Below are 14,247 nucleotides of genomic sequence, written 5' to 3'. Positions count from 1 at the left end.
ACCTTCCTCTCTCCTGTCTCCTCCTACACATCTCTGGGTTTTGTCTATTTTTTTGTCTATTCCGCAAACAATGGCCAGCAGCAGGAAGAAAAAAAAAGATGCAACAAAGCCACAAGCTGAGATAAGAAGCGGTGAACAAAACCAGAAACTATGGATCGTTAGCTCGGGTCAGGACAATGAGGTTAGGGGACTCGTCCAACTCCTGCTTCCTGTGATAAACATCTTTCGCTTGCGGCGGCCACAAGCCAAGAGGGCAGCCAAGACAATGGGCAATGGCCAAATAGCCAACTTAACTTCGCTCAAATGAGCAAAGATCTCCGGAGTTCGGATCCAGATCTAGCTTTAATCCAAAGGGGATATGCAAAATCTAATTTGCGATAAGATCTACGGATTTAAAGCCATCATCTTGAGCCAGCAGCCAGCACTACCACCCTTGACTACCATCGAAATTAATTCCAGCCATAAATATCAATTATTGGAATGTTTTTAATGAGGAAAAACGGCATTTAAACGAAATTTACATGGAAACAATTTCAAGGGAAGCGCATTCTTCTCTTTTTTTTTTTTTGAAAATATTTTCATCCACCAATCGGAATCGAACAACGACGAAAACTATTTTTATAAAATTGAGTTTTCACTCAAGACCCAAGAACTATAGGAGAAAATTCCCTCCAAGCACGCGCCAGTTGGCTGAAGTGCGTTCAGCGCATGCGCGCCAACTGAAGAACGCCGAGGATTCGATCCCAAGTGATCCCAGATCTAGGATCCCATGCTGCGTCATCTTCCGCTGCCACTCCCTCGACATCTCCAACGCACGCGCTCATGAGTTTTTCATTATTATTATATAATTCCCCCCTCAATATGCAATGCGAATTGTGCGTTTTCACGCAAAATGTCAATAATCCATCAAAATTCGAAGTAGAAAAATAAAAGGCGTCCCGAAGACCGTCCAATTTGTTTGGTTGCGCCCGTACACAAATTTTTTGTTATATGTTTTTCTTTTCATTTAATAACTTGGGTATTTAGCACATGATGGAACAGTTTTTCTTTTGAAAAGTAGAAAATAACTTTACATTTTCCGAATATATTTGCCTTGGGAGATGGGCTACCATAAATCATGTCTCAGAGATCTCGTGTCGACAGTGGGTCTTGGTCAAGCAGCGGTCATTGGACATATGCTAGCATCTGGGCGATGAGTTGGAGATATATAAACTATGGAGGGGTTATCCCTGAAATATTAATTGTTTCAGGGTTTTTAAAAGAGGTCATAAGCCAGGCAGGAGGTTAAGTATTTATATTGAATTTCTAGTGGTATAATAAAAATGTTTTAAAATTAAATAAAAGAATATATTAACATTTATAACGGTCAGGAATAATGACTAAATATTAAATCTTTGTAAGGTAAATAAATACCTCTAAATACCTTCTTAAAAACCCCATTAAAAGTCTACGTACTTTATAATATCTTAATCTTTATTTCATAATTACATAAAAACATTTCGTGGGCAAATCTTAGGCTACTTGCTTTTACTTAAAAAAGATTTATTTAGTTTACTTTTAAGGATTACACTGGGCGCACATCAAAGTCTCGAATTTCTTTTCCTGGCTTTGGCTTAGGTTCTTAAAAATATAAATACTAATTTTGATCCATTCGCTCAGATGGCGGGCAGAACTGCTCGTTTTTAAAAAATCTCTAAATTTGTACTTCTTCTTTCGTCAGTTTCAGTTGCATCGAAAATATTGTCATTGGTGCCAAAGTGCTTTTTTGTAAAATCAAAAGTAAAAACTTGTAAAATAATGTATTGAATAAATTTTATTTATTTGATTCGTTCGATTCATTTTCAGTTTTTGGTTTCGACTAACAGAGAATACTGAGAGAATATCAGAATTGAGCATTAAATAAGACTAAATAAGATTTAATAATAAAATATACTCATATGTGTATGTGTTATAAACTATATATTTTATTAATTTGACTTTGGACTGTTTGTTTCGTTTGCTTGTTTCGCTTGACTTGTCTTACAAATTAGTCGTAACTTAGGACTATCTTTCTCCAATCATCGGTGATAATTTTTTAAACCTTTCTCAGGGTTTTTAGTCGAATTTGAAAATACGCAAGAGAGGGAGATAGAAGAGAGAGAGTATAGAGTGAGAGACAGATGGAAAGTGGCTACGGTTCGATACAGTTAGTCTAGATATTTAAACTTAGGGCTAGAATTAGTGAGTTGGTAGTTGCTAGCGGCTTATTTGGCTTATGTATGTACAATTCTCGACAACAAAATAGTTTGGATGGCTTAGTCTACGCATATATACAATTCTGGACAACGATTATAGTGATAATAGTGATAAATAATAATAACAAGGTGGTGGCGGTGCAACTTAGGAGTGCGCGTTCCGGGCCATGTGCACAAAGAGGCCGACGGGTCCGTCGCACTTCTCGCCGCACATGTTGCACTTGAACACGTCGTCGCAGCTGTGGTAGCCCATGTGGATGGTGTAGAGCACGGCGTCCTTGAAGAAGATATCACAGTACTTGCACTCGTAGATGGCCCCCGCCGCCGCCGGTGTTCCGGATACCGGATTGGTTGCACCCGCATTTCCGTTGCTGCTGGCATTGCTGTTGGTGCTGCTGTTGCCGTTGCTGTTGCTGCTGCTGCTGGCGTTGGAGCTGTTGCCGGAGCTGGAGGCCGTGGAGCTGGCACTGGTGTTAGCCTGCGGCACATGAGCCGTCTCCATGGACTCGTCCGCCGAGCTGGTGCCCGAGCAGGGCTCCTCGGGCAACTGCTTGTGCCCGGCAATGGGCGAGGATGCCGTGGGCATGCTGCTGACTGGTACCTTAAGCTGCTCGGGGGATGTCATTGCCGCCGACTTGAGCTGCAGCAGGGTGTCCAGCTTAAGGACGCGTCCCTTGCGGCGCGAGGCATTCGAGCTGCTCATCAACGGGGTTGCCTCTTCCTCCTTCAGCTTGAGATTCATTGCCAGTGGCTGCTGCTGTTGCTGCTGCTCCTCCTCCTTTACCGGCGTGCCTTGCGAGAGATCCATGGCAGAGTCCACCGACTTGCGCTCGTACTCGTCGTCCTGCTCTTCCTCATCCTCGTTGTCGCTGTGCTGCTGCTGCTGTTGCTTCTGCTGCAGCTGTTCCCGCATTCGCGGCGACAACTGAGCCAGAACGGCGGCCTGCTGCTGGGCGGCCAGCATTTGCAGATTGAGATTCCAGTAGGGGAAGAAGGCCATGTTGCGGTTCTGCTGCAGCAGGCTGGCCAGCGGCGGCAGGAGATTCGCCGGGCTGGACATGCTTGAGGCCTGCTCCACGCTGGCCACACTCTTGGCGGGCGAGGCGGGCAGCGGGAGAACGGGAGAGGCCAGTGCAGGAGCCGAGTTGGTCTGGGCCAGGGGGAATCCTTGCAGGGCGGCACTGAGCTGGGATGTGGCTGGAGGAGGCTGCTGCACTGCCTGTTGCTGCTGCTGCTGTTGTGGCTGTTGCTGCTGCGGGGCCACAGCTGCAATGTTGGGCTGCTTCCGGCTGTGGCTGCCACTGCCACTAGTCACTGGGCCGCCCGACTTACTCTTAGGACCACGGCGCGTGCCGTAGACATCGATCACCAGCGAGGGATTGGGCGTGCCATCCTCGTCGAGGACCATGCCGGGCTTGTGGCCGTACTTGCGAAGATGAAGCTTGAAGCTGTGGCAGTACTTGGTGGCGTAGTCGCAGTCGGCACAGCGGTACTGGTACACCGAGCTGTGGGACTTGCGGTGCGAGTTGAGCATGGACTTGTTGACGCAGGTGTAGCTGCACTTGTCGCACTGGAAGGGCTTCTGGTTCTTGTGCTTGCGAATGTGGTACTCCAGGTGATGCTTGAACTCGGTGACGAAGGGGCACTTGGAGCACTGCAGGATCTTGTCCGGTTTCATGTGGGTGCGGGTGTGCGCCCAGAAGTCCACCTTGGTGATGGCCACCACGCCGCAAGTCTTGCACTTGTAGTTCTTCATCTTTCCATGCGAGTTGTAGATGGGCATGCGAATATTGGTATCGTCGTCTTCCGACTCGGCCATGTATTTCATGTCCTCGCTGGAGTTGGACATCTGGTCGTGCTCCTTCTCCGGCTCCATGTTCGACTGGCTGGACTTGGCCGGCGACTTGGGCGGCGTCACATCCATGGGCGGTGTGAGAGCCTGCAACTTCTCGCTGGTTGCCACCGCAACGGGGGCAACGGCTCCAGTTGTGGGCGTGGGCTGAGGGCTGGGACGCAGGTTGCCGCCATAGAAATGCTGCATGGGATTGGGCAGACCGGGCGGCGTCAGCGGATTAAAGCCACCCATCAGGTGGTGGTGGTGATGGTGCTGCTGCTGGGCTGCCTGGAAGTGCTGCTGGTACTGCTGCTGCTGCAGCAACTGTTGCTGCAGCGTGGCATCAAAGTGTTGCAGGCTGTTTTGGTCGTTCTGGCTGGGCGAGGGCGTCATGGCGCACATAGTATCCATGGGCTGTTGCTGGTGTGACTGATGCTGCTGCTGCTGTTGGTGGTGCTGCTGCTGCTTTAGGAACTGCTCCAGCTGACTGCTGGCCGCCAAGGGAGAGGGCAACGGCGACTGGCGGGGACTGCTGGCCACACTGTTGCCGTCCAGGTGGTGACCCGGCTCCTGCTTAATGTTGGCGGCAAACATACTGCTGTACCAGGCGTTGTGCTGCTCGTAGTTGGCCGTGGCTGTCGGCTCCCAGTTCTGCATCTTTACGGCTGTAATGAGGAAAGGCAAAAGAGAGAGGGGTTAGTCAATCACTGCGCCTGCGTCGTGTTTTTTCTCTTTTTTTGCTTTGCTTTTTTTCGTTGTTTTTCGCTTGTTTTTCTTTATATATTTTTTTTTTTTGTGTGTGTGCCACCCCTAAAGCCCTGTCGGGGTGGAAACCACCACACACACCCTCCCAACTGAGATTTGAGTGATTTCCCGAACAAAATGGTGAACCGGGTGATGGCTACAGTATATCCTCTGCCAAATTCACCTACCGTTGAGGGGCCGCTTTCGAAGTGTATTCCAAATCTTCGGGATTTTCGCAGCAGACTCTGGCTGTGTGGATTTTTCTAGCTGGGAATGCTGCTATGCAAATGTGCGTTGCGTGTATGTTGTCGCTGTGCTGACGAAATCGGTACTGACTGAGCAACTGCAGCGGAGATTGGCTTATATCGGACTCAGGTAGACGGGGCGCACGCGTCAAGGGATTAGACGCGCAAAAGGCGACGGGAAGTCAGGTACAGGTCGCGGATCGGGGATTGCGCGCTTGATCCATTCTGGATTAGAGCACAAAATTGGTGCGAAAACAAAAAAATTACGCGCACTTGGATTTGGATGATCCGGGAGCTTAGCGGATGGCCAGCTTAGCACGGAGAGCTGCGAATTTTCCCTCGGTTTTCTATGTGGATTAAGCCTAGGATCTATTCGACAGCGGGAAAAGGCGAAGGCAGTTCGAGTTTAATAATAAAAAGCAAAAGGATTTAACTAAATTAACGGATCAGAGAACCTACAGCTGCCGGGTTTATTTTTTTGCCTGACATTCCATAAGTATTTCTATGTAATATTTCTAATATTACAACCAATCTTAGGATGCATTCAAGTACTAAAAGGAAATATACTCTGAAAGGCACGAGTTCTATTTGCATTTCAAAAGTCTTCCCACAAAAATATTTTTTTATATTTCTGCCGATTTTTTCCAGGCATTTCCCATCACTTGCCCATGTTTCCCATTTTCCTGGCCATATTTTTTTCCGCAAGACTTTTCACTTTGATTTGCGTAGTTCTACAAATAATTCGACCATTAATTTTTTTTCCTTTGCTGCACTGCATTTTCCTATTTTTTCAATTTTAGCAATTTCCAATTTCGCGCTGAAAAACTGTGCAGTGGCGGCGGGGCTGCATTTTTGGGTAATTGTTTGTGCTTTTAAGTAAATATTATTAAAAACGCAAAACGACAGCAGGGCAGCGTGGCAGTGGCGGAGGGGTGGAATATTATGCGAGTGGGGTGTGCTATCTGGCAGCTAAAATATTTGCAATACTTAGCCGTAATTGATGGTGCAGGAAGCAGAGAATGCATTATTTGCACAAAATGAAGCTTAGCATATTTATTTAGTTTTGCTTTTGTACATAGCGCATCTGCATCTATTTTACTTTTAAAGGAAAGCCAAAAATTAATTGGAAACAAAGAGGGGAATTTTCGCATTTCGTCTAGGCTTTTTTGTGCCATGCCCAACAAAAACAGCAGCAGGCAGCAGCAACAAAGCCAAAACTAAAGGCCAAGTGTAAAATTAATATTACGCCGCACGCTGCAGGAACGGGACGGGGGGCGGCGGCAGGCGCAGCGAGTGCAGCCAGGCAACCGAAACTGCAAAAGTAAACTAAACATGTGCTAGTCGTTTTTGCCCCCATCCCAGCCCCTCCTCCCAAACACCCCCCTTTTGTAACCCCCTCTAAAAATATCATGAAAATGGCAAAAATGGAAAAATTCAAAAACGCAGAAAATGCGCCACAAAAAATGTTTTTGTTGAAAAATCAGTACAAAAAGCGCAGCCAAAGAGAAGGATATGCCAGAGAAACTATATAGATATTTCAGAGAATAACGACAGATGTGGTCAAAATGATAGAAGCTATTTGTTTGATCTTGAAATGCATAAAAACATTTATTAAAATTTAAAAAATTTCATTAATTTAAAGGGTTTGCGAATGCAATAATTTCTAGATAATTTTTTAATCGCTATTTCTCCAATTTATTTATATAATATAGTAATATATTTCTTTGGTAATACTTTTCTTTTTCTTACTAATTTAAACATAAGATAATATTTATTCATATTTTGACTGTAATTATGAATTTATATACTGAAATATGGGAGGTACATATAATCACATGTGCTGCTGACTTGGAGCAACTTGTTAAATGCATTTTTTTGGAGCTCTGCCTGCTTAGGGAATTTTGCAACTGCTGCTGAACTGATTCAATGTCATTTGTGGTTTATAAATACATCTCCTATAATATGTGCATATTTATTTTTAATGCATCTAACAAAGCCCCATTTGTTTTTGATGATTTCTGCTCGGTTCTTTTTGTCAGAAAACATTAAAACTGTCGACTGACAATCATTTCGGCATGTTTCTCTATGCAACACCGAGATCTTGTGATGATGCCGATCCTAAAAAAACACCGCGAAATCATTGCCGACAGAGGCCACCTTAAGTATTTATTATATCTGAAATGCATTTCACATTTTGGCAAGTGCCAAACAATTTGCCATAAAAAAATTGCAAACCGCTGACTTTGAATTATAGTTCGATGTCTAAATTTAAATTATTAAAAAAGAAAAATTAAAACACAAAAAAAAAAAGAAAAAGGAAAATGCATTTGCCGAAGGAGGAGCAAAAAGAAATGCCAAGGGGTGGATGGGAGGAGGAGAGCAGGCAAAAAAAAACAACATGAAAGTCGACATGTAAACAAATAAAATTAGCTGTCAGGCGTAAAGGGGGGCGGGTGCCTGGGGAGGCTTCTGCTGCAACTGCGCGGGCAAAAAACAAGTTCACCCAAAGATCGGCCAAAAGCCAGACAGATTTTAAAATATTGTTTTAGAATTTTTGCCGTTTGCATTTTTAGCAAATGATTTACCACTCGCCGAGTGTGTGTGTGTGTGAGCTCCTAGTGCTCGTGTGTTTTCCGCTCTTAAGGTTAGACAGAAAAAGAAGCACTAGGCAGGCACAACAGACAACGAGAAACTGCAGAAGATCATGAACATAAAGGACCAGAACCAGATGTAATGGGGATAATAAATCAGGGAAAAAGCGTGCTAAAAAGTGGGTGTCGGGAGTCATAAAAAAGGGGAGCCATCAAAACAGAAAGCTAAAGCTAAGTTTAGATTAATCTTTAGCAGAAGGATAAACTTATGAACCCTATAATATTATTGATAAAACTTTAAGCTTGTAATTATTATGATTAATTGAAATATCCATAAATAAAAAATTTTTTAATATGTTCACCAGAGGATAATATGAAATATAGTTAAAAGTTTGCTAGTCTATTAATGCTTGTAAAATGAAAACCAAAATAAAAATACGATATATTCCTGGATGCCTCAACAATTTGCAATTTACCCCCGCCAAAATTCTTGTTTATTTGTTTATCCGTGGGAGAAAACCGAATTGCAGCCGGGAGCTTTCAAAGATTTCTTCTACGTGCATGTGTTTTTTAAGATTTATTGAAGGCTAACTTTGGCAATTCTCCGATTTGGCAATGTTTATAATATATATAACCTACTACTACATAGTAGCAAGCTGGGAAAATAATATTTACCTTTTTTTATTTTGGGGAAAGGCTCCAAGGGAATTCTCCAAGTGGATCCAGCAACGGGAGCCGCTCTCAGTGTCGCGGACTGGCTCTCTCGCGCTCTCTATCTTGCACACTTGACCGCGGCTCCGTTAAATCAACACTCGCACACACACGCACAACGCACGGGGGGGCAGGCGACAGTGCGTGCGAGGGGGAGAGGCGATGTGGGGGCTACTTGCTCTTCGTTTTTGTCTATTTTTTGGTCCTCTGCTTTTTAGCTTTTTTGCTTCCTTTTTTTGCGCGGAATTCGCGCATGTGCGGGAAAAAAGTAGTTGGCAAAAATAACAATATTTTTTCGCAAAGCAGAGTTATAATTTTTATTTTTTTTAGCACGAGCACGGTTTGTGGTATTTTTAAACGGGTAATATTTTGATTTTGCAGCTCTCGTTTATGTTTCGTCCTTTGGCGTTTGATTACTGTGTGTGTTTTTGTATGCTGCCAACGAAAGCGACTTTCTTTTTCGGGATTCAGAGCACGACTGACCGAGAACCCGTGCTGAACTGGCTAAATAATATCTAAAAATCTGCTCCGCATAGTGCACTCGCAAAAACCAACTCAAAATTGGACACTCAAATCTGAAATCTCAAAACTCAATTGCAAAGAAGAAACAAATGTCAGAAATGCAACAAAGCAAAGGCCGAGAGCCGTTACATCGAGCGGGGCGAGAGTGAAAGATAATGAGAGAGAGCTCCGCAGCGATTACAGAAACACTCGAGAGAAACTCACTCAAAGCAGCGGGATGCTGTAAGTGATTTGAGTCGAGTGAGCTGCTGCCCCAACCCCAAAAGAACGGCATCCCCATGGCGCACTCACCCTCCGGCGCGTGCTCTTTCTCTCACTTTCGCACCCACTCACGGTGGCACATTCGCCCCTCTCACTCTCTCTCTCGGTCTCTGTATCCGTGTGCCGTCTAGTTCGGCATCCTTTGGATGCATTTAGCCGACTGCAGCTGCCTTTTTTGGCTCTTTTGCAGTTTTTTGGCCACTCCGCTTCAATATCGATTATTGATTTTTGGCCAAGAGAGGCAAAGATGGTGGGGCGGGGGTGGGGTGTAGGCGCTCTCCTCCGCCAATTGTTTTTTGGGCAACTTTAAGCCCAGACACATTAACAAGTTAGCTCAATGCAATTTGGCCGATGGAAAGTTTCGTCTGCCCATTTCTTGTTGCTTTAACACATTTCCCGGACTCTGTGTGCGTCTGCCCGAGTGTGGGTGCGTGTGTGTGCTTAATTAGAGAAAAGCTTTGCAACAATTAGGATTTGGAGTTTTAATTTTAACAAGGACTTTTGCTTTCGATAATCCCGAATTAATAGGAGGACTTAAAATTTGTAGGTTTTATAGAAGAGTTAGTGAGGAATTAGGGATATTAATTGATAAACTATTTAGTAGTAGTATTTGAATAAAACACAAATGCTTTCGGGTTTTCATGCCTTTGAGTTCTTGATCCTTAGGTCCACATTAAATATAATAATACCTCTGATAGTCAATTTTTTAACTTACAAATTTTATAAAACATATTCGTAATGGGATACAATATTTAAACAATCTGACACAACACTCTCCTAAACAAAATACATATGTATAAAACAAAAATAAACGTTTTTATATGGATTATTTCCCTGTTCATTCGGTATAAGTCTGCATATAATATTTAAATTATAATTGAAATATTTATTTATATTGCGACCAAAGCCTAAACAGAAAATTGGGGTAATTGGGCATTGACAGAGGGAGGGGTGGGGCAAATGTAAAAGCAATATTTACCAAACAAACGACATGCCAGAAAGCAAACAAAACGCCACCGAAATGCAAATTACACAAGTTGTCCTGGGCCAGGATAACGAGAATAGCGGCTAGCCCACAGGTAGGCCAGAATGACGACGCAGACCTGCCATTGAGGCTGACATGGTCAACCGGATTAGAAACTGCAACCGGACTTAGCAGCAAGAAAGGATTAAAGGACGCGAAACTACCTGAGTGCCCCGCCCCGTTCATTAATCCGCGCATCCGAAAAAGTGCGACTTCAACTCCGTCCGACTCCGGTCAACTGGAGCGACGGAGATTTAAAAGCGATTTGTGTTAAACATCGCTTGGTAATCCAACATTACGCAGTATGCAGGACAGTGCAGGACAGGATCACGAGGGATCAGCGCTGTTGATCCGCAGGATCCAGTTAGTCCCGAGCGATTAGCGCTCGCTGATCAGCCCGATTAGCGCTGCTTAAGGCGGGCGGGTGTGGAGCACTGATCCGCGACTTGATCCTCGATCCTTCTTACAAACACCCAAGGCCTTCGCTGGCAAGTTATGTAAAGTTGAAGCTGAAACGCATAACAAATAGCTGTAAGTCCCGACTCCGTCACGCTTGACCTTTTAATTGGGAAAGCAACCGATCGGGGATCGTGATCTGTGCAAACACAAACAGGATGATGATCATGATAGACTAATTGCCAAAAGTCCCTGCGCTATATGCAAATGATCCTTGACCTTTGCCCGGCCTGCCGCCGCCTTAAGATGAGGGGAAGATCAAGAGGGAGGATCTCAATGAGGATCTCCAGACATCTTTATCTGCCGATCTTCGCATCTCCAGTATATGCAAATGCATGCATCTCCCGTAGGATTTTGTGGTTGACCGATTCGCCCCTCAAGGATCTCATTAGGATCTCCTTTTTGTGTTTTGATTTGGCGCACTCTTGGTCTGACCTTTATCCTTATCCCTCGGTCTGTTGAGATATCACCTTGAGATCGTAAGCTGATTTCATGCCCAGGATGATTTGCCATTTCTCTTGAGTTTTTTTTTCCTTTGGCTATTTTTTGTTTGTATGATTTTTGAGGAGATTTGGCTCTTTGATCTTAAGTGCAAATTGGTTTTGCTACCACAATTACTTACTTTCAAGCAAGGCTGAGGGTATTTTAAGATAAAGTTTGTTATTTTACGGTGATTTTTCAACAGAAACATTGTTTTCAGGTTTTTATATAAGCTTGAAATAAATACAGAATACAGTTTGTGTTGAATTTTTTAAATATATAATTTAACAGAAGAACTAATAGTATTTTAAAGGAGAGAGTTGTTCAGCTAAGATAATAATTCTTTCTTATATAATTTTTTTTTTATATTTTTTATGTTCTTTAATGTTTTTTAATATTTCTTTGATTCACCTTTAAACAGAAAAATGTATTTACCCACCAAAAATGCATCTGCAATACTTCATAAATCCTTTTAAATAATTCCTAAATAAGTCCTTTAAATCATGCACAGTCTGATAACTTTCATTTGTTTTTATCCCACATAATAAATCCCTTACAAATTCCAAATTTAAAATGTATCTACCCGAAATCCTTGCTAACATGATAGAATTATACAAGGTAGTCCACTCGGCAAAATCATAGTCCCCTGATGTAAGTGCGAGTGAAATAGCATTCAATAGTTAGTGTGAGTGAAATGGCAACATAGTGCTTCGATTAACCCGTACACGGTGCATGGGGCTAAAAGTTTCCTTAGTTATGACAAGAGTTGTATTGTTTATAATTTTATATTTATAAGTTTTGAATTTGACATAATTCTTTGTTTTTGTTGTTTAACAGCCATTCTCTTGTTTAAGCTCTTAATTCCAAAGTATATGCGTATCTTAAAATAAATAATAAATAATAATACATATAATAAAATAATAAATATAAATTCGAGTTGATTTATTTTGTTTTTAAATGTCGATGATGGTTTCATCAGACCTCCATGCGAAACCTCATCTACGTATGTAAATGTAATTTTTTTCTTGGCCACTTAAGGGTTAAAGCTCTGAAAAAAAAAACCGTCCACACACAACCTTTCAGTTCGACAAGCAGGCCATGCACTGACATTAATGGACCAAAACTCGAACGACTTCGGCAGTCGAGTGGACTACCTTGTATAATTCTATCATGCTTGCTAATTCTGACTTGACACATTTTTCATGCATACATTTCGTTGTTTTCATCCCAACATTTGTGGCTACTCAGTCGGTTTTTGCTTCGCTTAGGTAAAAAAAAACACTTGCCAAACCCTCTGCAAATTCTGCACACTTTAAGACTGTGGCAAGGGTCCTTTAGCAAGCCACAGGAAATTTGCATTTTGGCATAAATCAAAATGCGAGAAGTGCTCGCGACGTTACGCCCACAAAAGGGACGAAATTCCGCCGAAATGTTATGGTAAACATGGATGGATGGTCGCGGCGTTCGCCCAACATCCGTAAATCCTTTTTTAGCACGAAAACCCGAAGGATTAAAAAAGGAAACTAGAGCAGAGGCATGGACGGGGCCGAAATAGTTGCTCTAATTTTCATTGTCCACCTTAATGGCTCTGGCGTACAAAAGCGTGAAGGACAACGGCAGGACGCGGAACAACAATTGTCCTGGCTGGATTTCCAGCCGACACGCCACGAGATTTTATGGAGGCGAATCGCTTTGCATGTCGTCCTCCCAGAGCATTTTGTTTCGGTTTCGGTTTGTTTTGCAGCCAGGTAAGGCCGCTTCACAATGAAAATAGCTGGAAAATCGCGAGAAACTTCTATAGAGCAACGAAGATACAATATATGAGCGTCTAATGGTCATTAGAGAGTGGTCCGGTCCGCTCCACTTACAATTGTACGCGAGATACACTTTGGACGAAACTTAAAAAACGTCGCAAAAAAAAAAAAGGTGGACTTCCGCGTAAAGGATCCTGAGTTCCTTTCTTATTTTTTTCTCTTGGTGGTCATAAAATATTTAGTTTTTTACGACCGCCATGTAGACAGCAGCAGGTAGATCGCTGCCGTTTTTTGTGTACGCTCCTCGTACCCTTAACCCTTTCACCATTAAGAAAAAATCGCATCCTGGGAGTGTCCTTGCCAGTTTCCCTCGAACCGGCCAGCGATCTTTGCGTTTTCTCTTCTTTTTGTTTCCAGCTAATGTCTGTTTGTGTCCCTTTGTGTTCTTTATGACGCCTCGGTTGTGTCTTTTTTATGGCGTCCATTGTTCTCCAGCATCCATTTGCGTGGAACGGAGTGGAATACTTACTTCCTCAACCCTTTGGCGAACGGTAAAGTTGGTGTCGGGACGAAGGAAGGGGTTAAGTGAAAACTCCATTGCACTTTTTACGAGCTGCAATCTTCCCGGAACGTCTGTTTTTGGTCATTAGGCGAAAGGGTTAAGTTCGATTTGGTTCTGGGTGCGTTTATGGGCTATATTCAAATTGAAAGGGTTAAGAGCGAAGTAAAGGGTTGAGTTTAAAGGTGGCTATTGAAAGAACAAATTTTCCACTGTCAGCAAAATTTCGGAAAAAACCTGTAAGGCTAAAGGATAGTTTTATTTTTAGTTTAATATCCTTCTACATATTTTCTTATGACTTATTTTTATATCAATAAAATCTATTAACCTTGCAGACCAAAAAATAAGATAAATAAAACTCAAGAGAATCTCTAATACATTCAAATAATTATGATATGTTCATTTATAGTAAGTAATATATATTCTTACCCCCAGAAAAATAATCAATCGAATGCCTTTTCGCATAAACCTTTTAAGGTTTTCATTTTAACGACCATCCATAAGTAACGGTTGGAAATGAAATTTTTTGAAAACCCACAAATCATATGCGATCTTCTGGCTGAACATTTGGCGCGATTACATTCGTAATTCGCTGGAAATTAAGGCCACTAAGTCGCCAGTGAAATGGATTCGGACAAATGTAAAACGGATTTTTGAATCGAACCATCCAGCCATCGCTAGACCATTGTCCATTGTTGTCCGAAAAGACCTAGAAACGAGCCCAAATCCCAAGCTTAGGCAATCGGCATTGGGAAATAAGCGCCAAATATTTCCCACTCCCCCGGCCAATGTGTGCACCCACCCCCGGTGCCCGCTTCCCCGAGATCCTGGG

The 14,247-nt window shown here is 42.9% G+C and overlaps 1 protein-coding gene across 1 annotated transcript; it reads right to left on the bottom strand.

Moving 5' to 3' along the window:
* Window positions 1–1,942: 1,942 nt before the first annotated feature.
* On the bottom strand, window positions 1,943–8,848 carry hb (zinc finger protein hunchback). Its single transcript, XM_041777589.2, has 2 exons — window positions 8,324–8,848; window positions 1,943–4,733 (listed from the first exon to the last, which is right to left on the bottom strand). The coding sequence occupies exon 2, from the start codon at window positions 4,723–4,725 to the stop codon at window positions 2,380–2,382; it is 2,346 nt and encodes a 781-aa protein (XP_041633523.1). The 5' UTR covers window positions 4,726–4,733; window positions 8,324–8,848; the 3' UTR covers window positions 1,943–2,379.
* Between the last annotated feature and the right edge of the window lie 5,399 nt (window positions 8,849–14,247).

Source organism: Drosophila kikkawai, chromosome 3R (genome assembly GCF_030179895.1).
Source record: "Drosophila kikkawai strain 14028-0561.14 chromosome 3R, DkikHiC1v2, whole genome shotgun sequence".
Taxonomy (NCBI): Eukaryota; Metazoa; Arthropoda; class Insecta; order Diptera; family Drosophilidae; genus Drosophila; species Drosophila kikkawai.
The sequence above is the reverse complement of the archived record's forward strand: the minus strand, read 5'-3'. Positions and strand labels throughout refer to the sequence as shown.

Excerpts from the sequence above, each read along its gene's own strand:
- hb (XM_041777589.2), bottom strand. The coding sequence starts at position 4,725 with ATGCAGAACTGGGAGCCGACAGCCACGGCCAACTACGAGCAGCACAAC.